Source organism: Cinclus cinclus, chromosome 6 (assembly GCF_963662255.1).
Source record: "Cinclus cinclus chromosome 6, bCinCin1.1, whole genome shotgun sequence".
Classification (NCBI taxonomy): domain Eukaryota; kingdom Metazoa; phylum Chordata; class Aves; order Passeriformes; family Cinclidae; genus Cinclus; species Cinclus cinclus.
The window spans coordinates 37,474,613-37,500,097 of record NC_085051.1 but is presented as its reverse complement, the minus strand read 5'-3'; the positions used below and the strand labels follow the sequence as shown (position 1 = coordinate 37,500,097).

General features: G+C 39.4%; 1 protein-coding gene across 1 annotated transcript; it reads left to right on the top strand.

Moving 5' to 3' along the window:
- The first annotated feature begins 427 nt into the window (after positions 1-427).
- Positions 428-5,676, top strand: CFL2 (cofilin 2). The gene is made up of 4 exons (XM_062495149.1): positions 428-1,354; positions 1,481-1,788; positions 1,885-1,961; positions 2,053-5,676. The coding sequence occupies exons 2-4, from the start codon at positions 1,529-1,531 to the stop codon at positions 2,163-2,165; spliced, it is 450 nt and encodes a 149-aa protein (XP_062351133.1). The 5' UTR covers positions 428-1,354; positions 1,481-1,528; the 3' UTR covers positions 2,166-5,676.
- Positions 5,677-25,485: the final 19,809 nt, after the last annotated feature.

Here is a 25,485-nt window from a genome sequence, read left to right as displayed (position 1 = left end):
CGCCATGGTAAGGGCAGGGCGGCGCGGACGGGCGGGGAGGGCGGTGCGGGCGACCGGCGGGGCCGAGCAGAGCAGGCCGGGACCGGCGCGGCCCCGCGGCCTCCGGCGGCCATTTTAGTCTAATTTTAGCCGGGTGCGGGGGGAAGGGGCCGCGGGAGCGGCCGCGGGGCAGCTGCGGGCGGCGGGGCCGGAGCCGGAGCCGGGGCCGGGGCCGGGGCCGGGGTCTGGGCCGCGCGGGCGGGCGGGCGGCACAGCGCTCCCTGCGGCACCGCCCGGGCGTGCGAGTACCCGGCGGTGCGGGGAGGGGCGGTGGGCGCGGGGAGAGGGGTCCCGCACTCCTCCCGAGGAGGAGCAGCCGCCGCCGGGTGCCCAGGCCCGAGGGCCGGCCGGGAGCGGCTGTGTGGGAGCGCCGGGGCGGGGGTGCCGGAGCGCCGGGCCGGAGGGCGCGGGGCGGAGGGATTCTCTCCGTGCCCGCGAACAAAGCGGGGAGTGGGGCCGGCGGCGCCCCCGGGGACAAAGACGGCTCCCTGCGAGCCGCGCACCTGCCTTCCCTTCCCTTCCCTTCCCTTCCCTTCCCTTCCCTTCCCTTCCCTTCCCTTCCCCGGGCAGCCTGCGCTGGCAGCGCCTGCCTCGGCAGATGTAATTGCTGGACCGAGAGCAAGGGCGCTGCAGATGGGCTGAGCTCGCTTGCTCGCTCGCAGCGGGGTTTGCTAAATTATTTCCATTTTGCCTTGAGCTCCCCATTTTCCCTGCCGGTGTTTTGTTTCCTTGCTGATTTAGGCTCTTGTTTTGAACGGCTTGCAAGTCTTACGGGGAGCTGTACAGCTGTAACTGGTATTTTTATATGAAAGAAGAGCAGTCGAACAATACTCCCGCATCAGTGTGAAGTAAAATTCGGGAGTTCTTACGGCACCGTGTTGAAGCTGACACAACGCAGAAAACATTTCTGCTGCTTGTAGAGCCTTACCTCACCCAACAAAATGAGAGTCATGACAGTGCTGGATGTGAGCTGCTGGTGTAGTGTTTGCTCTACTAGAAAAAAAAGAAAAGAAAAAAAAAATCAACCCACCAAAACCCCACCCCCTCCTATCCCAACCGAAAATTACAAACTCCTCTCTTATGTTCAGTTCCTACCCCCTCATCACTCCCTCTTCCCCTCCCCCCAAATAAGCCAAATGCATGATAAGGTAAAGGAAAACTGAGTAGTACAGTTGTGTGAGTAGTTGTATGAAACTGCTATCCAGAATTGCAGCTGAAAATGCTGAGATCTACAAGAAGAAACTACTGAATTCATGCCTCCTTTATACCCTGTGCTCCAGTCCAGCAAATATTGCTGAATTCATAGTGTGTTCAGGTTGAGTAGCGTATTTTTATTCTATTTTATACGGGGGCAGGCAGACTTTATCTAGCACTGTGGGCTATCATCTTTTTCTAGTGAGTGTTAATTTTTGCTGTTTATTCCTTTGATCTCATTTAACAGGCTTCTGGAGTAACAGTGAATGATGAAGTCATAAAGGTTTTTAATGACATGAAAGTAAGGAAATCTTCAACCCCAGAAGAGATTAAAAAAAGAAAGAAAGCTGTTCTCTTCTGCTTAAGTGATGACAAAAAACAAATAATTGTAGAGGAATCAAAGCAGATATTGGTTGGTGACATTGGTGATACTGTGGAGGACCCCTATACAGCCTTTGTGAAGTTGCTACCTTTGAATGATTGCCGATACGCTTTGTATGATGCCACATACGAGACAAAGGAATCTAAGAAAGAAGACCTGGTATTTATATTCTGGTGTGTGAAGGCAAAGCTTGCTGTTAAAATTGAATATTCTGGAGCTGCCACTGGATGACTTAATAACTGTTTTGTTGTTGGCTTTTTTCTTTAAAGGGCTCCTGAAAGTGCACCTTTAAAAAGCAAGATGATCTACGCAAGCTCTAAAGATGCCATTAAAAAGAAATTTACAGGTATGGACCTGACAGTGATTTTCTCGTTACCTACAGTGCCATTTAGATGTTGAGGTTCTCACAAGTACATTGTTGTCCATCTGTCTTTCAGGTATTAAACATGAGTGGCAAGTAAATGGTTTGGATGATATTAAGGACCGTTCAACACTTGGAGAGAAATTGGGAGGCAACGTGGTAGTTTCACTTGAAGGAAAACCCTTATAAAAAGACAGACAAGTGCCATCTGGATCTAAGGAGCTTCCATTTCTGCAGCTCGTTCAATTGGAATAGCATTAGTCTCCCCTTCCCCTCCCCTCCTCAAAAAATAAGCCCCTTCCCCACTACCCTGAAGGAGATGTCATTGTTAAGCAGTCTACCAGTGATTGCCATTAGACTGTTTGATCCTGGTAGTTTTATGTAGGATTCAAGGAATGCTTTCACGTCATACTCCTGGCCAAAACTGACGTTGCAGGCATTCCTTGCAACATGTTCAGTGAATGTGATAGTTAATGTAAATAGTCTAGCAGACAGCAAAGGGTAAGCTAATTGAATGCCTTGAAAGTATTGTCCACTGGTCGGATGGTAGACTCTCTACAGTATTACTTACAGTTGCACTTGATTGCAGTTCCATGAGGCTCTTGTGCATTCATACACCTCACCTGCCTTGACAAGCCTATTTTTGTGACATGGCAGCACACAACACTATGCATTTAAAGCACTTTTTTGTAATATGTTTGACCCGCCCCCCTCCCCCAAGGAATGCCAATTAAGTTGCTGTAACTGTGTCATCAGATTATTGTAGTACCTCAGTTTCATTCCTGTTACATGCATATCTTTATAAATGAAGTAGCTGTTACGATGCCTTTTGTTTTCCATTGAATGTACACTACTGAACAGGAGTAGAAGTTATCTGTTTACCATATGAGTCTTGAAACACTAAAGTTTTGTAAAACATCAGTCATGATGGCAATTTCTGTATTAAAAAGAGCCTTAAATGGAACATTGTTTTTTGAGATCAAAAACTGGCCACGTTGCAATAAAACTTGTGGCTTATTACAGAACGTTGCCTTGTTTTCATTGGAAATTACAGTTTTTAAGTGTTTGAGCATATTTCAAATAACTTCTGTGGAAAGTATTGTGAAGGTAAACAATCATTAATCTCATCTTGAATAATGCAAGTTTTTAATAATGATTCAGGCACTGCTTTACAATACTTTGTGGCTCTGTTCTGGCTGTTCAATAAAGGGCCTGCTCCTAGTTTACTGCAAAGTAAAGAAGCTACCACTGTTGGAGACCATTAGTTCCGTGAAACACTTGTGTCAGAAACTTAAAAATACGACTCAATTAACCATGCAGTGTGTTTTGTACCTGAATGTTCTTAAAGTTCTACATGCCAGAGTAAAACCTTGCACGAGTTTTTACAGCCAGCCGTCTTTCTCAGTTAGATGATGTGTAATGAGAGTTAAATCCAGGATATGAAGCGGGGAAATAATTTTTGTTTCTTGAGTGTTGCAGTTAGACCAAGTCAGTACAAGAATTAGCCTAAATGAGCTGTTCTACTTGTTAGCTTCTATGTAAATAGAACTGGAAAGTGTTTGCCACTACTGAGGCTTGCATAGGGGACGTGTTTTGGCTGGGAGCCAAATAATGCTCTCCTTATAGAGAATTTGATCTGCTCTGTGTGAGCAATCCTCCGTTAGCCAGAGCTATTTATGGCAAACACATGCTTTTGTATCTTGTCATCGTTATCCACAAATGGCAAAACTGGACATGATTCTCCTGGTATGCATAAAGGAGCGCTGTTAGGCAGCCACTGGCAGCTGAACTGTACATGCTGCAAGAAGGAATGCTCTTTTATCATTACCTTATTTTAAAAAGTTGGTAGAGTGGAAATGCGGGCTCTCTATGTTCAGTCCATAGCCCTTTTTCAACAAGGAAGCAGATAATAATCCAAAAACTTTTTTTCCCCCAGCAATAGTTTAAGTAACCTACTGGTACTGAATTTAGGCTCTCTTGTCCTGTAGAACTTTAAGACTTTATTTCGGGCTTCTGGCTATCCCTATGACTTGCACATCTCATTGTGTTAGCTGTTCTCTGTAGACTAAACTTTACTAGAATTTAAGTAAAAAGGCATGATGACCACTGACTTACTAAGTGTAATAATGAGTCTTGGTTTTGATCTACAAAACTCTCCTTTCAGGTACCTTTTAAGATTGCAAAGTAACTGATGGTATGCATGTTGTCTAGATGAAAAAAAAAAACCCCACAACTTTTTATTCCTCAAAATAGTCTATTTCTGATCATTCTTGTTGTATGCAAAGCCCAGTTTAATGTAAAGATCTTTGTGCTTTATGTTTAACTTCAGTTCAGTACAGTAAAATGAAATTTCCTTTTAACTGATTTTTCACAAGGAATAAACTGTTTCTTTAGAAAAAGCCAAAATGGAGAATGTTAAATTTTAATAAACCATTTGAATTTTCATTTTAGACAGTAAACTTTTTTTAAGGAGTACTGTGTTTAAATTTATTGTTTGTCTCTGCTGCAGTCCAGAAAAATGTCTGTGGCTTCTTAGTTGAATATTACAGGTTCTTTTTTTATTATTTCTTTTTCCTGAAGCTAGCTTAGGTGTATATTCACTCAGTCCAACTAGCTATGAAATTGAAGCACAAACTGTCTTTTTGTAAGATTCCTACCAAATTAAAGTTTTGGATCCAAAAGGATCAGCCTGCCTTCAGTTTGTTCTTGAAATGAATGACTGACTGATTGATGCGAGGTCCAATTCAGATGGCTTACTTTTACAAAAGAACAAAACAAAACAAAAAAAACCCCAAACAATAACACCACCACCAAAAAAAATCAACAAAACCAACCAACCAACCAAATAAACAAACAAACAAAAAAACAAACAAAAAGAACCCCACACCAATAAAGTGCTACAGAACTGTTACTGTTTGAATTATAAAACAAATGAAAGACAGCTGGCGTCTGTTCCAAAATGGTTTGTCAGCTGTTGTTTTCTGTCATTATGCAAAATGGTGAGGGCCTCATTGTGATCAAGAAGTGGAGGAAAATCCTCTCAAGTTGAATATCTTCTGTGTATCTCTGTGTAGATGTGACTTTTGGATATCTTTGCTTCAATTATTTTATTGATAAAGAGATGTTAAATAAATTTTTCATGAGTAGCTTGTGCAGAAATGGCATTTTTCTTCCATAAAGTATTTCAAAGCCAGCAGTTTTGTTTGATTTGGTAAATCCTGGAAAAGGTATAGATAGATGGGTTTGATTTCTCTGAAAAGGGAAATCAATCCAAGACTAGAATGTGTAAGCGAGGTTTACACTTGTGGCGATTTTAGAATTGCAAAGCTTAAATTTATATGGACTTGAGTGTAAAAGTCACTCCTAGTCAGATCATGAAGTGGAGTTTGAGTATGCTCAGTTAAAACCCAAAGAGTTTCACTAAGTGGAAAAGTTTCTCTGCTCTACCATTCCCTCAGAACAGGCGATGGAATACAGCAATTGCCACAACTTGATAATAAGCTTTACTCCTATGCCAGTTCCAGTGTAAACCAAATTTTCATGTCTGCCTATTTTTTATAAACTTCTGTAAGTCCCCTTTAGTTTGTGGTGGTGAGTTAATGATTGTAGAGTGAAAACACGGCACTAATGGTGGATCAGAGATCATCAATGTAGCACCTGTCTGAGTATTGAATTTCTTTGGAATATTTCTGATTTTGAAAACCTGGTATAAATAAAATTAATTTAAATGTCTTCAGTTGTTGAGTTTGTTTGTGTGCTAGACAGCAGCTAGGCTACTCAGTTTGTTGTTGTCTTTGGACTGGGAGCAGCCCAGATACTGTGAAAGAAGTGGAATACCTGTATTTTTGTAACAGGTTTCATCTGCTGCCCATTCAGTTCAATATCCAACTGTAGAAAATGCCAGCACTGGTGGCTCTGGAGATGGATATAAAGGATATTTTAGTGGGTTGATTCTAGATAACCTTTTTCTTTTGTTGGATCCCAGCTCATATGTTCAGAAAATTAGATGGCTTTTATATAGCAAATGTAAAAAACATATTTACACTGGCCAGTCATTTCTAGTACAGGGAAGGAAGGAATTGATGTAGTGTGAAAAAATTTACTCCATGAAGAAAGATCAAAATATCATCGTTTTGGTATCAATGGCATCTCTTGTTAATATACGATTTCTTGGATCTAGGAATATGTTATCTGGAAGAGTTAATTTTGTAAACAAAGCTGTCAAGAAACAGCTTCATTGGATTCTCTGCAGAAGGCAGTCTTCTACAATGTACATTAAAAACCCCTTTACTGGTTACTTAACATAAGCCTTCTCTATGGCTGTGGGGAACGTACATAAGAATATGCATTAAAAAAGAATGAAAGGTCTCATTCTGAAGTTTTTAAATAAAAATTGCTGCTTAGTTTAAAAATATTCTATTTTTACTAAATTCATATCCACTGCTTGACCCTATTGAATTTGGACATTTCTCTGCCTCACCTCCCATGCTGTTAAATCTACAGAAAACCCCATTCATCTTACTCTTCCTTGCATTACTTACTCTGTGCATTCTACTAGCAACCTCTGAAAAATAAATGAAACAGTAAAAATTAAATCTTTTCACATGGAGTTCAAACAGGTGACATAATTTACGTTCATTTAATGATTTCAGAGAATTCTCTTTCTAAACCTTAGAGAAAAAATGTGCTAATTTGAGGTACTGAAAGTAATTTAGACATTCCTAAGGTTCTGTGATTGTCTTTTTAATAACTTATTGTAGTTTAATGTTTCTGTTGTCAGCTTTGCTTCATAGTTACTTAGAAAACTGATGATTGGAAAGGAAACTAGAAAGTGCTGCTGATTATTTTTACAAGTTTCTAAATATCAATTTAGATTATAAAATAATACACAAATTTAAATTTCCCGCTGCTAGCCTAATTTTTGTTGTTGTGTGTACAGGCTTAGAAATCTATGTGTAATCATGCCTCTCCTCTTCCACCTCTTTGTTTTTAAAAACAGCTGTGTCACTGCAAATCCCTACCATCTGCCCACTGTCTTCTGTGAAGGTTTACAGACAATCTCCACTTGTACCTTTCAGTATCTACTTTTGCCCTCTCTTGTTTGTGATTTTAGGAGTTTGATTTAATAAAAACAACCACTGTAATCTTGTGCCCCTCAAAAACTTTTCTAATATGCAGAAAGTTAAAAGCTTCAGTGAATCTCTGGTGAGCACAGCTGCAGGGTGTACATTGGCTTGGAAAAAGAAATGTGTTTTTGAGAACCAGTTTAGAGGGCCTTATTTGTGTCTGCTTCCTCTTAGTGGCAGCACTGCTTTCATCTCTGACCTTCTATTAAAGCTGATGTGAGAGCTAAGCTTTTCTTCCATTTTGGCTGTTTCAACAGAAAATGAAATGTGCTTATAGCAGACAAGGTGCAGAGAAGCAGAGAAGGTTTAGAAGCAGCAGTTTTTCACAGAGACCTGTACATCTGGTGGGTTACAGCAGAGTATTTGTTTCCTTTTAATTTCAGTAGGAGCTTGCAGCTGTAATGACTGGGCTTGTTATCTTTTGCTCTGCCTGAACATACTGATTCCACAGTCTCAACCGTCTCAATGCTTTCATGCATTGAAATGTGAACACACAGCTCTTTATCAGTAAAATGTGGTTTACTCCTACAAAAGTGAAGCCCTGCTACAACCAAGTGCTCTTGGTTAGCCATGTCATATGGAGAGATGCACCTAAGCTGCATTTGAGCAATTCTTAAAAAATGTGTGGGTTTTGATTACACCAAATACAATAATTAAGCTGTTACACAGAGACTGAGGATGAGCAGGTGACTTATTAATTAGGTGATGGCAAGTGACAAATATAATTCATGGTCACATTTTTGAATCTTAGCCCTGTTATTTAAGCATGACTTAAAGATTAAACACTTCCCAGTCCACAGAATTAATTTCCTGCATAAATTCTTTTAAGCAGCAGTGGCAAAATTTTAGCTTGTCACTGAATATCCTGCAGCAGAATTTGTCACCTGAGGGTTTTTAATCGTCTGCTCAACAAATTCCTTTTGTAGTGCTGCATTATTTCTCTGCATCCACACTTCAAATTCAGTTCCCAGAACTCTCCTTCCAAGTAACCAGAATTCCTAAACAATATTTATTCTGTGTGACTAAAGTGGAAAGGCATCTTGTAGAACACCCATAGGAAACAAACGCATGGTATTAGCCTGCGTGGCCACTGAACATGTTTGGCCCTGCGTGCCATCTCTGACTGTTGGGTTATTCTGATGAAAGGTCAGCTCATGCAGGTTTGTGTAGAATAACCCGACACGGAAAATTTGTGGAAACAGGAAAGAATGTTTTAATTTTGCTCAGATGAAGACTTTACAAGCTGGGTGTGATAACTTTTTAATTTTTGCTTTTTACCTGTCCTGACAAAAACACCTGGCTTTGATTCTAGCCAGTTTTATCGATTTAGTTTGACAGGTGCAATAGTTGGAAGAATCTTCAGGATAAGCTATATTTAGATATATAACCTTTTGATAATTCTGGCAGTTGCTTTGATCTCATTGTTTTAATTCAGTCACTTCAACTCTATTACAATTTTTACTGTCTAGTGTTCAGAATTGCCAATGTAATCTCACAACACTTGAGGAACATTTAAAAGTAGTCATCATCAAAATTAGTAATAATATAAAGAAATTTTATTTATTTATTTTATAGTCTCAGTTTTGCAAGGATGATGAAAGCTCCCTTAAAGTTAAGTGGTTTTTTAGGGAGAATTGGACACCTGCTATAGATCTTTGTGATAAGATGGAAGAAGTGTTGGAGCATTCATATCAGAGCAGTTTGCTTTGCTTTCTTGCATAGCTGGGTGAATTTCCAGCTGGAATTTTATCCGGGAAGATGTTGAGGTCACTGTGGTATCAATATTTAAAGTGTTTTGCCCTCTATTTCTCAATGGAATGGACAGACTGCAATTACAACTTTTTCTTAGGCTAATACAGTCAAGGATCTCAGCTATGAATTTCAATTTTTTCCTGATTACCAGGAGATACTTCCAGTTATTGCTTTGTGCACACCAGATTCAAGAAGTATGTGGCTTGTGTTTGTCTACAGTTATTTTGTGCAGAAAGTAATAATGACACATAGATAAATACTATAATATTTAACAGTAATAGTAGATCAGAATCTTATGTTAATTTAACAGCTGTCTTCTATGGAAAATAGTGATGGTAAGATTTTACCTTGTTTGGTTTTTATTCTTTTAGCAATGGTGTTAATAAACAGTTTTTCTGCTGTAATAGCAAACTGGAAATGTGAGAAGAGTTATTTCTCTTTGCATCAGCATTTTGTATTGTATGCAAATACAGAATCTCTGCTTCTTCTGAATAGAGTGTTTGGATCCCATTCAGTGGTTAACGGAAAATAATATAGGATTTTTGTAAGTCACATATTACAGTACTACTGTGAACATGCACATGTTTTTTGAGCTATGAGATAAAAACCTTTAACTACAAAAGGGCATATTTTGTGAGAAAAAATTAATAACTTTTTAAAACTTTTTTAAGTGTTTTCCTCTGCTAGCACTTTACTTTTTATTCCCGAAGTTACCCATTAGGATCTATTTTTAGCTTTTTGTTAGTTTTTTGGTTCTGGTGTTCTCACTTTCCCCATACTGCATCATGTTTCAGCCTAATAAGGACTGGATTAAATTGTTATCAAAGGAAGAAGGTATTATGTATATAACATACACAATTTCTGTAGGAAAGGGTAAACTGTTTGCTTGACCCAGTTTCATGGAGCTATTTCTTTCTACAGAGATGGGATCACAGTCAAGGTAGAGGGAAAAATGGGCTTGCTGAGAGTATTTAGGAGCACTCAGTGGGAATGAGATTATTGTAATGCTTAATCCTGAAATAATCATACACCATGTCATCAACGTTGCATCAGCATGTGAGAGACATAAATATTCTAGCTTTGTGATATTAGTCCAAGATAATTTTCTGTTATTATAAACTTGGAGCTCTCCAGTTAAATATAGAATATTTCTGCCTGTGATCAATGTTTTGCTGTTTTCACAAACATCTGTTGTGTCTTTTAAAAGATGATTTCCAACTAGTGGAACTGTATTTCTGAGGTCTGGGTCTGAAAATGAAAGTGAAGGTTATAGAAGCAACATTTCCCTTAATCTTTTTGGGGAAATTCCTATAATGTTATCGGGCTTGCTTTTCCATCTGTTGGGCACAGTATGAAAGAATGCACAGAAAGGCTCTTATGGTAACATAGTATCTGTTATCACCAACATTAAATTCATTTAATGTTAGTGAAGTTACAAGTCTTGCTGCATGCAAAAGGAATAAAAATATTTCTCGGATTAGAATGTGTCATTTTCATGGACAGTAACATTTAGTTCCCTTTCAACAGGTGTAAGTGTCCTGCTGTGTCTTTGTTCCCCTGAAGATGAAAATGACAAACTCAAGCCTTTCCCCTGCCTTTGATTTGCTCCGTGTCCTGTCTCCTCCAAAGCCTTTTCCCCTTCCTCCGAAGCATTATCCCTGAGACATTGCTCACCTGCTTCCTCTCACCCTCTCATTTACCTCACCTCAGCTTCAATTCCTTTCACTGCTTTTTTTGCTCCCTGCTAGTTCTCATTTTCCTCTGGTCCTGTTTCTTCATATTAGAAGTGTCCTTTGATCTTCATCATAAACAGAGAGCAAACAAGAAAAAAAAACAAAACCCACAAACCAGAGTTTTTTGATCTATTTACTGTTTTCTTTTATTAAAATCTGAATCCTTACAAAGAAATTATTCAAAGAGTAAACCTGACTACAGTTTACCAAAATGTCAGTTTGAAATAATCTCTTGAGATGTTTGAAAAGTTCCATTCTGTCTACAGGATTTAACTCAGAAATCCAGACTCCACAATTTAGATGGGAAATTGCCATATTGGGTTATTTTATGCTCTGATCAGTGCCAGAAGCATGAACTCTCATCATTAAAGCATCTGATTTCAGCTGTTAACTTCCATGAAAGTGATTAAGTACTTACAGTGTGAGGAAATGCTATGGATGCATGAATTTATGATATATTGAAAACTGAAGCTGCAGAAATAGTGTGAAATAAACTGTGTATCAACACAGAAGCTTGAAGTTAATTGCACAGCTCACTGGTTCTTTGCCAAATGCACTGGTTCCTAGTAACATCAAGAAAATCTCAGTATTATAAAATGTATAGAAAACTGCTACAAGAATTAGAGGCCATATTAAAGTATTACATGTTAAAAAAGTCAGATTCAATAAATTTTTAAGTAACCTTTTGTATAATCAGAGATTATATTAATACAATACCTTTTAAGAGTTTTCATCTGTTTCTGTTTTTGGAACCTTGCATCAGGCTTATTCATTTCCTTGGGCTTATCTCTGCAATCAGAAACACTAGAAATTGACAGCATTGCAGTAAGGATTTATTTCCTTTTCCTGACCTTAAAAAGAAAAGAAAAAAGATCTGATGAAGAGATATATGAAGTAGAGCCATCTGAGGGTGCTATTTGACAACATAATGAAGGCACTCTAATAACTTGAGAGGGAGAAGAGGGGGATTCCTGCAGATGCTGGGCTGAATGCCCCCTCTCATTTCTGGTGCTTCTATCTGCCTGATCAGGCAGTGAATTTGTGAATCTACACTTCTCACTTGCTTTGGAAAAGTTTCGGGTTTTTTGCTAGTTTAGGGAGGCACGATGCCTGAAATGTTTCAGATGTTTTTGAGAATTGCCTTGGTCAGCATCTGGTATGCAGGGTGTCTGTGGAGGAGCTAAACTTAGTGCTCATTGTGGGGCTGGAAGGTGTCCAGAGAAGGGCAAGGAGCTGGTGCAGGGTCTGGAGCACAAGTCTGATGAGGAGCAGTTGAGGGAGCTGGGGGTGTTCAGCCTGGAGAAAGGGAGGCTCAGGGGGAACCTTATAACTCTCTACAATTCCCTGAAGGAGGAGGTTGGAGCATTGTAGCATACTTGACATTGCTGGGTTAATGTCTGGAATTAATGATTTTAATCCCTTCCAACTTGGAATATTCAATGATTCTGTGACTTTATAAATTATTTTATGATTCATGACAGCCACCATGCTCCTGGACATTGCACAGTGTATTTCCAGGTGATGCCTGTGTTACATATATCTTGTACAGTAAATCCAGCACTTCCAGAAAGAAGTGGACATTCTCTGTCCATATATTGCACAGCTAGCTGATGTGTATACTCACAATGTATTTAACAAAGATCAGAACCATCAGACGTTTGGGTCTCTGGTAGGTAATGAATGATTCTGACATCAGCATGTTGTGTCTTAGCTGGCAGACCTAGGGCAAAAATCTGGAAAGCCCAATGATCGGTGGCATCTCAGCTTCTTCTTATGCACATACTTTAAACTGTATGTTGTTCAGCACTTTGACTGCTGTAGAGCACTGGTGAAATTCAGTCCAACTCTCAGCTGCTCATCGTGCAGCACAAGATATGTAAAGGCATTTTGGTGTTTAATTTAAGGTGAAATTCAGAGTTACACTACATCAGACATATGCATGCCTGACTCCAGCTCTTGCTTCCTCCCTTCACTCCTTTGACAGTGCTCCGACCACCCTTCCCCCATGAAGATCCATGATATGAATTAACTGAATTCCTCAGATTCTGCAGTTCTGACTACAAGCTTTCAGAGACTGGGAATCCTGCCATGCCATAGTATTCTGAAGGGTGGAGGCAAGCATGCTCCACGTACAGCACAGTCACTGAGCTTTGCATATCTAAGGGCCAGCATTTCTAGAGAGTTTGGGTTTTGTTTTGTTCACTTGATTAGTGAGAAAAACTTTACTATTTCAGCTTCATTTTCCTGTTAGCATTCTAGGTGAATTGTATCTAGTGGTGTTTTAAATGGGAAAGTAAATTAGGAATTTACTATAGTCTAGTTAGAAAACCAAAATATATAGACAAAATAGCTCACCTGATGTTTATTTGGAATTTAACTAGTGCATGTATATGCTAAAAATAAATGAAGTTGGAGAAGGTTTTTGTCAGGATTGATGTAATCCAAGCATTATTAGTTGTAGCTCCATTAAAATCAGCAGAAGTTAGAAATGCTTACTGGAGGTTCATTGCTGTCTGGAATCATTAGAACAGTATGATGTGATGTTAATGGCAGCAGGGAAATGTACCTGGTGTACAGTGGATGAAGCCAAACATTTTACCAGCATTATGTATATTTCAGAACATGCAACACAGATTTTCAGTTTTAGGCAGCAAAGGGTCCAGACTGAAAAGTGATGGGTCTCAATATATACAAGAAATGCAGGCATGATTCTTTTAATCAAAAAATTATTCTAAATATGTGCTATTAATTTAACCTAATAGCATTCACTTTTTTAATGTATCAAAAGCAATGATAAATGCTGTTATCTTGTGGCCATTTGTATCTATTATGACCTTTTTTGGATCAGCACCTGTGTTCTTTATGTTCTTTGTATACGTGCAGAAGCATGCCTCATTTTTGTGAATTTAGGTTCAGAGAGCAGTATTAACATCAGGGCCCATTTGTAAGGCAGAGTCTCGACTCTCCTGTCCCAGTCTCCTCAGTGGCCCAGTGTAGTAAGGGTACTTCAAATGTCAGTAGCACAAACTGACAGCACTGGATTCAGCAGAAACCATGCACAGCCCAGTCTTATTGCCATATTAATTAATAAATGGGTGAGCCCCCTCCATTTTTTATACAAAACTGTACAAAAATACATTAGTAAATCTACCCATTATGGAGCAAACCTGGATTAATCTCTCTTGTGACTAGTTATAGTTCTAATTCACATGTTAGTGCCCTAACTAGGTCTGAGAACTCCAATCTCTGCACTGCAGGTTAGGGGTTTCACTGGTGTGAAACCAGTGTTTCCTCTGTGTGACAGCCTGGTCTGATGGCCAAGACTTATCCTTTGGTACTGCCAAGGTACAGATCAGTGCTTTAACACACCCTCACACTAAATGCAGCATAACCTTGCATCTTGAAGGACACTGGTTACTGGTCAGTATCTTGTTTGCCTGGTTTCTGCTTCCAGAACTGTACAAATATTCTATGTTAGTGATGAGGGAGCAGACATCTAGAAGTCAGACACAGTGATGTCTGTATCATCTTGGTGATGATACATCATCAGTCTAGCTAACTTTGCACTTTGTAGATTCAGCTCTTAGAGATCATAACGCGAACATCTCCACATGTAACACATGCCCTACTCATGCTATTTGTCTGTTTAGTACTTTAATAAGCTGGGTGAGTTTTTTTGAAAAATCAGATTCAGTTGTCAGAACAATTCTTTATTTGTTTTGATGGCTTAACGCCACCATGAGTTTAATTTAATTCCTTCAGGAATCATCTTCTGATCACTGTCTTTGATCAGAGGTAAATGTGTTTTTCTCAGCCTGAGCTCCCATGATGAGGTGCCAAGAAATATTTCCATGCACTCACAATCTGGGAAGTGAGATAGGCATCCCTGTAAGTTGTTGCTATAAAAATCAGTTGCTGGTGTGAATTCAGCACTCCACATGTTGCTGGGGCTTGCAGACTGGACTTACTGAGCAGGCCAAAGCTGCTTGGTTCACTTCTCACACAGGAACTGCTTGGTCTTGTGCATTGCTGAGTGATAAGGCTGTCACAGCCAGAGGTACACAGGTTCACAAAGGCACCCACATTCCAGCTCCATGGTGTTCCACAGCACCCGAAATGTCTCCCAAGTCTGACCACAGAGCCCCATACTTGCAGGTGTGGTGCATGTCAGGACTCCACGCAACACATGTGAAAGCTTGCACATTGTTTTTCTATGCAAATCTGCCTGACAGAAAATAGAGAACCTGATCCCATCCAGTGGGGCTTTCTTTCCAATCACTGGCTATTCCCTGCAATAAAGCCATATTGCCCCTCTTTCCCCCCCCTCCCCCCCCGCCCCCGCCAAATGTAACAAGTGCAACTTATTTTTTTTTTTTAAATACTATGATGGAGATGATGTTTCAGAATCCTGTGTTGATGCCTTGAGGCCTTATTTTAATACTAGCCTAAATATATTCTTGGGCATTTTGTTTTGTACCTGTATTGTTCTTTATTTAGAATAGCCTTCTCCTCTCACCCTTTTTTTTTTTAATCCTCTGATGTTCTATTCCCTTCTTTTATATGTTTACACCAAGATATTTCCAGTAAGATATCCTTCATCCCCTCCACTGTTGTAGCAGCACCTCTTGGTACCTGGTCCAATCTGGATCTATCTTTTCTGGACACATTTGACCAGTCTTTAACACTACAGATTATGAAGATATTAAAGCATTGCTTTCTCTGCATCACAGGATCCTCTGCCTTCATCCATAGAAGTCTGATTATATCATATTACTAGTATATCTAATTCTTTTTTCTCCTCTGCTTTTATAGAAATTTCCTTTTGTCCATTAAGATCATCACTTTGTATTATTTGCTATAAATTCCATCCTATTTCTGTTACTGTAGTCCTCAAGGTTGTGAAGGTCTTCCTGTGTGATACTCCAATCCTCTTCTGTATCAGAAGTACCCTCCAGTTTTTTGTTTTAGCGGATTTCACTTGCTCATTTACCTCCTATTTTTTGTCCCAAGATCATTAATGAGAAGATTAAATAAGATTGTTCTCAAAGTGAATCTAGGAAACTCCACTAATAATTCCCCTTTCTCCTGACAGAAGACTCCTCTTCAGACAGTTTCTTAAATGCTTGTCAGTTCATATGTGTTAGTCTTTATTTTCATCTTAATTAATATTATACAAAATACCTTCAGGAGTCCAGTAAGATTAGGTCTAGAATCTATCTTTGTAAAGAGCACAAAATCATTTTATCAAATAAATACTTCAAGCAAGTCTAGAATAACTTGTCCATGATAAATGGTGTACTTTTATACTACTTCTGATCCTTTATCTTTTATTACGTTTCTGTTCCAAATGTGTCATAAAATCTTGATAATTATTCAGATCAAATACATGCTTTAGTAGCTGCCTAGTTCATTCATTCTCTTTCTTAGTTAAATCTAAAAACTAATATTAAGAGATTGATATTTCCATTTTATTGTTAATAAATTAAGCCCCAAATATTTGACATTTCATTCAAAATTAAAATGCTAAAATTAGAACAAATTAAATTATTTTCTAGTATTTTTAATAGTTATTAAACATTGTCTCAGAAATATATAATGGGGGAAATATGAAAACAATGAAACAGCTATAAATGTTATTGTGGATTGCATTCATAAATTCTGTAAACATCATATATCAAAATTTCAATTAAGGACCATGATGTTATCTCACTGTGGAGCCCTACATTTCTGCCTTGTTGCCCAGTGTGAATCAATCAGACTCAGCTGTGACACTGCACATCCTTAAAATAAATTTGAGCATCAATGTGTTTTAGATTCAGAACCAGATGTAAACAGCAGGTGACCCCAAGAAGAGTGGGTTAGAAGAATTGCTAGAACATTAGGATGGGACTTAAGCTGAAAATGTGTAGATTTAACAAAGAACCTTACTCAGTCGGATTTAACCTGACTTGCTCTTCTAATTTGATTTAGTTCATCACAAGGTTTACAGGTCACACACAATCATATCTCAAAAACAGCCAAACCATGTTATTATTCATGTGGAAATCAGAGAGCTGTGTACCTTAGGGCATTGGTTCAGAGGCGTTGCAGAGGGAAGTGGCACCTGATGAATCACCAGTATGGCACATTTTAGTGTTCTTTCTCATAAACTTGTCCCACAGGTACTGACTTGGTGTACCTCAGCTTTGGTTTGTCTGCAGGATTTAATACAATCTTGTACCATTACAGAACACTGGTATGTTTTATGGAGCAGAAATTAATGCACACACTGAGATAAAGTAATCATGATTAAGTTAAATTCTTAGCTGTTGCTGGCTCAGAGCTGATTTTGTGGCTATATGCCTGGGACACAGGATTACATGAAGTCCAGAGCTAAGAAAAGTCAGGCCAGACTGGAGGGGGAATCCATTTCCAGGACATATTACTGTAACTCCTCAGTTTTCAGCGCTAAAACTGGGTGATTATTTGAGATGTAAAATGAGAAATACAGCAAATAAAATATTTTTGTGATAAGTGAAAGGCAAAATCTAACAAAGACCTTTATTAGGTGCATTTGCAGTGGAACTTTACACTATTTTGTAAAGACATACCTTTGTCCTAAGCACTGATTCTCTGGGTGTGGAGATTTCAAAGTTTGAGTTCCAAAAATAGCATTGCCTTAAACGCTGAAAAATAAACTGCATTGCGGGTTTGGTAAATCTGAAGGTTTTGTTCAGCCACTTAGTCATAGCTGCCCCCTCAAGCAAGAGATAACAAAAGGATATCTTTCTGAGAAGGTGGGACTAGAACAAATATAATGACCTTAAATTGCATGGGTCTTTTGTATTTTAGAAAAGGAGCAGAGCTAAAAGATTTCCTATTGTAGAGTATTATAAAATTACTAGAGCCAATAAACTGTAGATAATGAGTCTGACTTCATGTAATCAGCAAAGCTCCATTGACTTTAATGGAAAAACATTGATTTGCACTAGCAGAAGAGCAGAGTGGAAGGAGGTGCATTACTGATTGTCTTGTTAATGTGGATAATATTTCTGAAATAATTCTCAAAAAGAGAGATGATTAAGGTTTTGTGTTTCTTTCGTAGCTCCATTCTGGAGGTCCTAACACTTTCAGTGCCAAAGCTGTAAAAGTAGCACTGCACAAAGTACAAGGAACACCTTCCAGAGGGGAGTCTGAATTTATTGTCTATTTTTTTTTTTCCTGATCTGGATGAGGATCCCTCACCAGTCCTGAGGCACAGCTCTCCTCTCCAACTCCTGGTATGTATTGCTTTGTGCACTTGTACAGTGTCTGCCACAGTGGTGGAGGGGGTACCTGAGAATTCAGCAGAACTGAACAGGACACTCAACCCCCCGCCTTTTGCATGGAGTTGCATGTTTGCCCTGATTGAAGATTTTTTTGGAGTCCGTGTTATTCCATGTATCAGCAGGATTTGGCCCTACATGTCACTGGTACTGTGATAATTGTGGACAGATCTGGACATGGCAGTTAGGATAACACAGCTGAGATTCCCAAACCCAAACTGGATTTGGTTTCTGGATTTGGTTTTGTAGCTTGGGAATGAGAAACTTTCATCCCAGTGGGAGGACTGGCAGCATTTCTTAGGTTGGTTCAGTTTCTGTTAGCAGAGCCACCCATGTGGCTTTGACCAAATTTAAAATTTTCAGTGAGGCTGGTTCACCTGTTCACCATCAAATCCACCCACTCAGATGCAAAAATCCATAAGTCAAAAGGGATTAATGTGGAAAAAGAACAAAAGAAACTCAAAGCACCAGTGATCTCCTTCCTTCCCTCCAATACACACTGTCCAGCTGGGACAAAAAGAATCTGTAACACTGCTCAGTTCTTCACTGAAGAGCTGATCCTGGACCTGCTCATGAACATTACGAGTAACTCTCTGTCTGACCATATGCAGTACAGGTCACTTAAATGCCAAACATTTGCATTCCCTACATTGTAACATAAGGCTTGTTGGTGCTCAAATACACAATTACAGTTTTGATTTCTACAGGAAAATTTATAACCTCTCATAGTATCATATTACCTTTGCCTTGACCGCGGGACTACTGCAACTCAATAAAGTGCTAATGGAAACCCAAATGTTATTTCATTAACTTTCATTCCAGATTATGGCCTGGAGAGGACAACATCATAAAGCTGTGTTGGCTAGAGCCTGATGGACAAGTGCTTTTGTTGTCTTTAGCCATGCATGCTTTGTGCAGACCTCCCTTGTCATACAAACTATCCCAGCTGAATTTGTGCTTAGATGGGCTCAGTGTGTTTGCCTGGTGGCATGTCCTGTTCCTCAGTGAAAACCACTGCACTACTCTAACACACCACGGCAGAAGAAGCTGTGCAAATTTTTCCTGGTGTGCTTACTGGATTTTCACAGTAGGGTGCTTTACTGTAACACACCTGAAGTGCAGGATGAAGTAATGTAATAGCAATGCCACAAGAGGCTTCCTGATTGGTTTGAGCCAACCTGAAACTGCACTGCTGCTAAAAAAACACTGAACTACCCTTAGTACTCCCCCTATATTCTTATTATTCTGGGCTAAGTGAAGCTGATCCTGCAAGAAGAAAAGGTAAATTGGATCAGCACTGAGGGAGCACTGGGACAGCAGGGAGAGTAGGGGCATGACATGGAGAGACATGACTTCTCCTTTAGCAGCAGCATGGCCTTTGATGTGTGTCCTGGTTTCTGCTGAGATAGGGTAAATTTTCTTCCTAGTATCTGGTACAATGCTGTATTTCAGATTTGGTATGAGAATAATGTTGATTACACACTGATATTTTAGATGTTGCTAAGTGGTGCTTGCCCCAAGTCAAGGACTTTTCATTGCTTCATGCTCTGCCACTGAGGAGGTACACAAAAAGCTGGGAGGGAGCATGGTGAGGACAACTGACCAAAGTGGCCAAAGAGATGTTCCATGCCAGAGAAGGCCCAGTATGTAAAGTAGAGGAGTTACTTGGATGAGCACCGAGTGCTTCTTGGTGATGCGTTGGGCATCAGCCAACAGGTACTGAGTGATTATATTGTGCATCATTGTTTTTTTTTTAATTTGAGTTCTCTTTATCGCTCTTTTTGCATTGCAATTATTATTATTATATTTTCCTTTATTCAAGTATTGAACTGCTCTTACCTCAACCCTGTGGTTTTACCTTTTTCTGATTCTCCTCCTGGTCCCACTGGGGTGGGGAGTGAGTGAGCAGCTGTGAGGTACTTAGTTGCCAGCTGGAGCTTAGTGATGACAATGAGCTTAATCCAAAGTGCACCCTTGGCTGTTTAACATTCAGCATCTCCAGATTGAGAGAACTAGCCTGTCTGGAAGCATGGGCTGCAGCTCTAGTGCTCATGGTCACACTGTGGGAATCAGTTACTTACTGCAGCTATTAGGATCGACCTGCACATCTTGGCTGCTTGCAGTGAGCACCATCAGTTGAGTCAAGTTGTCTCAGGAGATGTTAACACAAAAGCAGACAGCTGGAAGTAAACTGCACTGAAGCTAAGCAGTGAGTGCTTTCTGTGGCTGCACTTTAACCCATGCCTCTTATTGCAACTGGCTGTCCAACACAATTTAAAATTAATAAGCTTCTGCATCTCCATAGCTGTTAAGTAAAAGAAAGAGAACCAAGAAGATTATTGGTTGGCCTGCCAATGTCTATGTGGCCCAATATTTTACTTTCTGACTACCCCTCAAGTTCTAATGCCTCTGGCTCTGCAGATACTACACAGAAAGGAACACATTTGGATGCAGCGTAGAATTCTTTTTTTTACTGAACCTCTGAGCAAGCAGGAGTTTGAGACCATAAATGAAACATAGCATGTGTCTTAGGGTGGCTACTCCCATGCAACTGTGCTGTAATTTAAATGTCACAATAGATTTACCTGGAGATGGAAGCAGCTTTGCTTTCAAGTCAGATATTTTCATGTTTGAAGAGCTGTTCCTGACCATTAAATAATGCCTCATATGATTTTTGGTTTAATGCTTCTTGATGGCATCTATAAAACTAAGATTTTTGTCTGGTAAACATGTCAGAAGTAACATGTTTGGTTGTTTTGGTTTTTTTTTCTTGACTTATCTTTGATCATTTTGAATGAGACCACTTTGGTCAGAAAACCTTTAGAATGCAGGTCAGGTAAGGCTCACCTGATATGTGCAGAAGACAAAGAACACACAGTGTTTGGCCAGCTTGTGAATGTTGCCTCAAGCAGAACATGTTAGTGGTCATCACATCCTCTCACACTGCAAGTGATGCCCTGCTACTATTGGCATTCAGAGGAAGCACTGGGAGACATCTAAGGTCTTCAGAGAACTCAGAAGAATGTGTCTTTCAGGAGTGCAACAGCAAAAAACAGTGACCAAGAAGCCAAGGAGGAGCAGAACAGGAGAACAGAAGACTGAATCCAAGACTGAAATTAAGAAGATATAAAAATGGAATGAGCTGGTTACATAGAGGACCTAAAGGTTTGGGAGTGAGGGGAAAGCAGTAATTTTGCAATAAGCTGGAGGGAACAGACAGCTGCCCTCAGTCAGGACCAAAGGAAATTAGGATAGAGAATGGAGTGGTCCAATAAAGAGAAAGGAAGAGACAGATTGGAAGGAGAATAAGATATAAGGAAAGAAAAAAAGCTAAATATTAAAAAAGGGGAAAATAATAAAAAATAAAACAAAAAAATATTAGGATAAAAGGAAATAAGATATCAGGGAGCAAAAGACTAGTAGTCCCCAACAATACTGATATGTACTGAATTAGGTGAATTAGGCAAAAAGTGTCATTCAGTCTGTTCTGACAAAATAAGCAGCACTGTGCAGTCCTTCCTGATACCCACTATTGTACCAGCGACAAGACATGACAAGAGCTGCTTTGTCTTCCCTGCCTGGTGCTGCCCTGCTGGGGCAGAGCTGGCCTTTGAGGAATGATGTGTATGAGGTCAGTCTTAGCAAATCTGCTTTTTTTCCTTCTTGGTCACGCTTTCATCAACAAGGCCTTATTTATACGGAGGTGTTTTTTTTTTTTTTCTATTTTACTATTCCCTAGCTGTGACAAGCACTACTGTAAATGTCTTCTGGTATTTTTACCTCAGACTCATCTCAACATCTGACACAAAAAGAGTAATAACACTGCTTTGGAGAAGTCTCCCATAATGCTCTTACCATTGCAGTTACTGACTGAGTTAAGACTGCTGTGAGGCAGATATCCCAAAGCATTCTTATTGCCCTCCACAGTGCATGGATTAAACCAGGAAGCTCTAAAATTAAAAACCTGATAACCAACATGGGAAAACAATATCCCTGTTTTCAGCTGTCATGTCACCAAAAAGGTTTTTCTTTTTCTGTTATAATAATAAATTTTGTTACAATCAAGAATTAAAGAATTTTGTGCTGTACTTGGCACAAGTAAACCCTTAGTCTGGAGCAAAGGTGAGGCAATTTTTGGAAGAAATGTTGGCTTTCTCTTAAAAAAAAAGATATCTCAGAATGTTCTCTAAAATACTCCATGTTTCAACTGGTTTATAAAAAAGGGACTGAAGTTTAGGAAAAGAGATGAGTTAAATTGCTTTAAATCCAGGGTAGGCAGCTAATGCTGATCAGTCTATGACTTGTTTATAAACATTTCTACGCATCTCTGTGAACCAGGGAAGAGAGAACTTCTTCATAGGCTCCTTCCTAGACAATCCTGTAGGAGCTATGGGAGATGGAGTCTCCTTTTGCATCCATTTGCAATGAAGAACTTGTGCAGATCAGTGATTGCCTATAATCTGTGTTAGAAATATGATGACTAGGTTAATAACAGCATTCAATCCAAAGAAGAAAAGAACTGTCAATATATTCAGAGCTCAGAATAAGTGAATTTTACCTGTGTGTACTGCATAATATATTCTTCCCCTTACAGCTTCTTGGTGTTAGTTCTTGGCACTGTGAAAAATGAGGCTTTAGATAGTTCAACTTTCTGCATCAGTGCAGCTGTATATGGACATTAAGTCATTCATGGCAGACAAGGACAGTGTCTGTAATGCCATGTAAATGAATTTTAAAAAGCAAGAATTTGATTCTTTCCTAGGGAAGAAGTGTGATGAATTGCATTACAATATACCTGTCAGCATCTTGCACAAGGAGGCCAGGATTTTTTAAAGCTGCAGAGCAAGCCTTTTCTGGGTCCCTGTAGTCTGAATAGAAACCCACACATCCTCATTATTTGCATATGTCCCCATTATGCTTTGGAATTCACAGAAGACTATTCCATACTGAGAAACAGATATTTTTTTCTTTTCTTATGGAAATTACTGTTCCTTAGAGTGTATAGAAGTTACTGAGTGGTACTAAGCTATGTTTCTCTTTCTTCTCTATAATATTATACAATTTTCCCTGTCTGTTCTTTTAATCCTGCATATCACATCCTCTTTCTGTTTCTAAGGAAATATGATCAGTTTGATGGCATTTTTTTTTTTTTTTGCTGTAAAGTGATCTATCTCCATAACAGGTAAAAAGCTTCTATTGCTAACTGAGCTTTTTAGACAGGTTTTATAATAAGGTTTTGAAGCCTTTTCCTTGTTCAGCCTTACACTTCTGAGAGCATTACACTTAAAACCCTAGTTTTCCACAGGAATAAAAGGAAAATATCGATTACTCTTGTCACAAAAAAGAAAAAAAAAAGCACCACCATAAAGCTTTGATGATATGGTTCCAGTTAGCATGAGTAGAGAAAATTTAAATGAAGTATGTAAGGGGGAAAAGTATTTTCATCCCAAAGACAAAATAAAAGGAGGAATCAATCTGTTTCTGAGATACAGGAAAGCTGGTCCTTACAATCACCATTTGACTGCAAGGTGCTGTATGAGGTAGTTTGAAGGAAACTTTGAGTAAGTAGGTTTAGAAAGGGAAGTCGAGAAACTCCTCAAAAAGAAAAAAGTGGAAGAAGAATAGTTCCTCACATTTAAAAAAAATCCGTATCAGCTAATGAAATACCAGAACCACAGTTCCTGCCTATATCAAATGCTTGCATCCATTACCTTCATGGTGAGTTATCCAGTGCAGATAGTACTATATGACATGATGCCATGGAGTGACAAGACTTAAGATCTCCCCAGTGATTCTCTGATAAAAGCTACATATTTCTTAAATGGCATGACTTCTGGTATTCCAGGGATAACGCTCTCAAACACAAAGGAAATGTTATTGCTTGGGTAAACCTCGGCTGAAAAGAATTCTGAAAAATATGGATATAGCACCATCTACTGACTTTACGGGTCTTTGCAGGTGGATTTTTTTATTTTATTTTATTTTTTTTTTTTAAGTCGGGAGACCTACGGGTTACAATAGCGCAGCAGCGTTCCCCTAGGTGACAAGGGAACGGTGTCTCTTTGTATTTACAGCTCTGTAAACTACAGATAATGCCGATCCTTGCCTCAAGGGTTCAGCAGCTGAAAATGAGACTAAGAAACCATGGTACCTGAATAGAAAAAATGAGGAAAAAAGGGAGGAAAAATGGGACCCAAAATTGAGCAGCAGAGTGAGTCAAAGTGTGTCCTGGAGGTAAAGGAGGATATTGCTAGTAAAATGAGTAAGTTCTCAGATGTCTCTTGAAAGCCCCAAGACTTTCCTTTCTTTTGGTTTTGAACTGCATTCTCCTTTGGGCCATCCATACAGTTTATCAGAGTCACTGGAATGCACTGTTTTTTTAAAGAGTTCTCCCCTCCTTTATGCCATGTAATTTTCCTGCTGGTGAGGTAGGTTGACAGGAGTAAGGGCCTGCGTGAAGACCAGAGTTAGTGCAGACAGCCAAGGGTGTGAAGGAGGGTAGGAATGAAGTCATACCAAAGGACTGTCAAATTGTCTCAGTTGCAACTTGAAAGTTTAATCTTCCTGGGTTACATTTAGTTCATTGACTTGATCTATTATTGTTACCTAGACATAGAAAAGAGTGTGTAAAGAGCCAAGATGGAAACTTGTTAGGTAGTTTCCATCTACTCAGCAGAGAGTGGTGAGCTCAGTTGTAAAAGGAAACTGCCCCTGGAGCTGCAGAGCAGGTTTATGAAATTGAGTCTTGACAGAAGAGCAGTGAGAAGAGGCAATGCTCTTATCCCAGCTCCTAGCCAGGGTGTCCTCATGGCATATACGATCTGTCTCAGCCACTGAAGCAGAAACAGCAGGCAGCATGCATTGCTCTGCCAGTCAGGAGGAGCATCGGGAGAAAAGTAGGGCAAGACATGGACCTGGGATAAATTCGGGGCAGGATAAAAGATTAATACTTTTGGTATCAACTTTTGGCATCAACTTTTAAAGCCATAGCACTGCTGCTGTTTTGGAATACCATAGAATTCACAGAACCATGGATTGGGCTGGGTTGCAACTGACCTCAGAGATCACCCAGTTTGAATACCTCTGCTGTGGACAGGGATGTTTTTCACTTGACCAGGTTGCTTATGAGCCTCTGTGCCATCCAAAACACAACCAGACTGCTCCCAGAACCACACCAGAAAGCTATATAACCTTATTCTTTTTTTTTTGACACAACTACAAAATAGATGAGATGTAGAGATGGTCATCCTGCTAGATTCGTACTAGTCAGATGATCTCCTTAGCTCTCCCCTGTAAGAAAAAATAGTGTCATTGTTCCTTGTAAAGCACTTCCTGAACTTTTGACCTGGATTCTTTGGTTCTAACACAATGTATCAGCAGTAAATAATAAATATTAAAAAAGCAAACTCAATCTGTCACCAAATTTATTTTTTTTCCATAAAAAAATTTCTTTGCTGAGTAGAATGGTATATGATACTGAACCCAGATTGTGCACAGGATACTAATGCAGGTGAAACCCCAGAAGTCAGTTTCCTGTGTGACTTTATCTTTACCCCTTCAGGATGACTAAGTTGGTGCTTAACCAGAGGTCATA

What these genes read in the sequence shown, in the direction of transcription:
- CFL2 (XM_062495149.1), top strand. Translation starts at nt 1,529, where the DNA reads ATGAAAGTAAGGAAATCTTCAACCCCAGAAGAGATTAAAAAAAGAAAG. An exon ending in GACCTGGTATTTATATTCTG is followed by an intron (nt 1,789 to 1,884) that starts GTGTGTGAAGGC and finishes TTTTCTTTAAAG; the next exon opens with GGCTCCTGAAAGTGCACCTT. An exon ending in CATTAAAAAGAAATTTACAG is followed by an intron (nt 1,962 to 2,052) that starts GTATGGACCTGA and finishes TCTGTCTTTCAG; the next exon opens with GTATTAAACATGAGTGGCAA.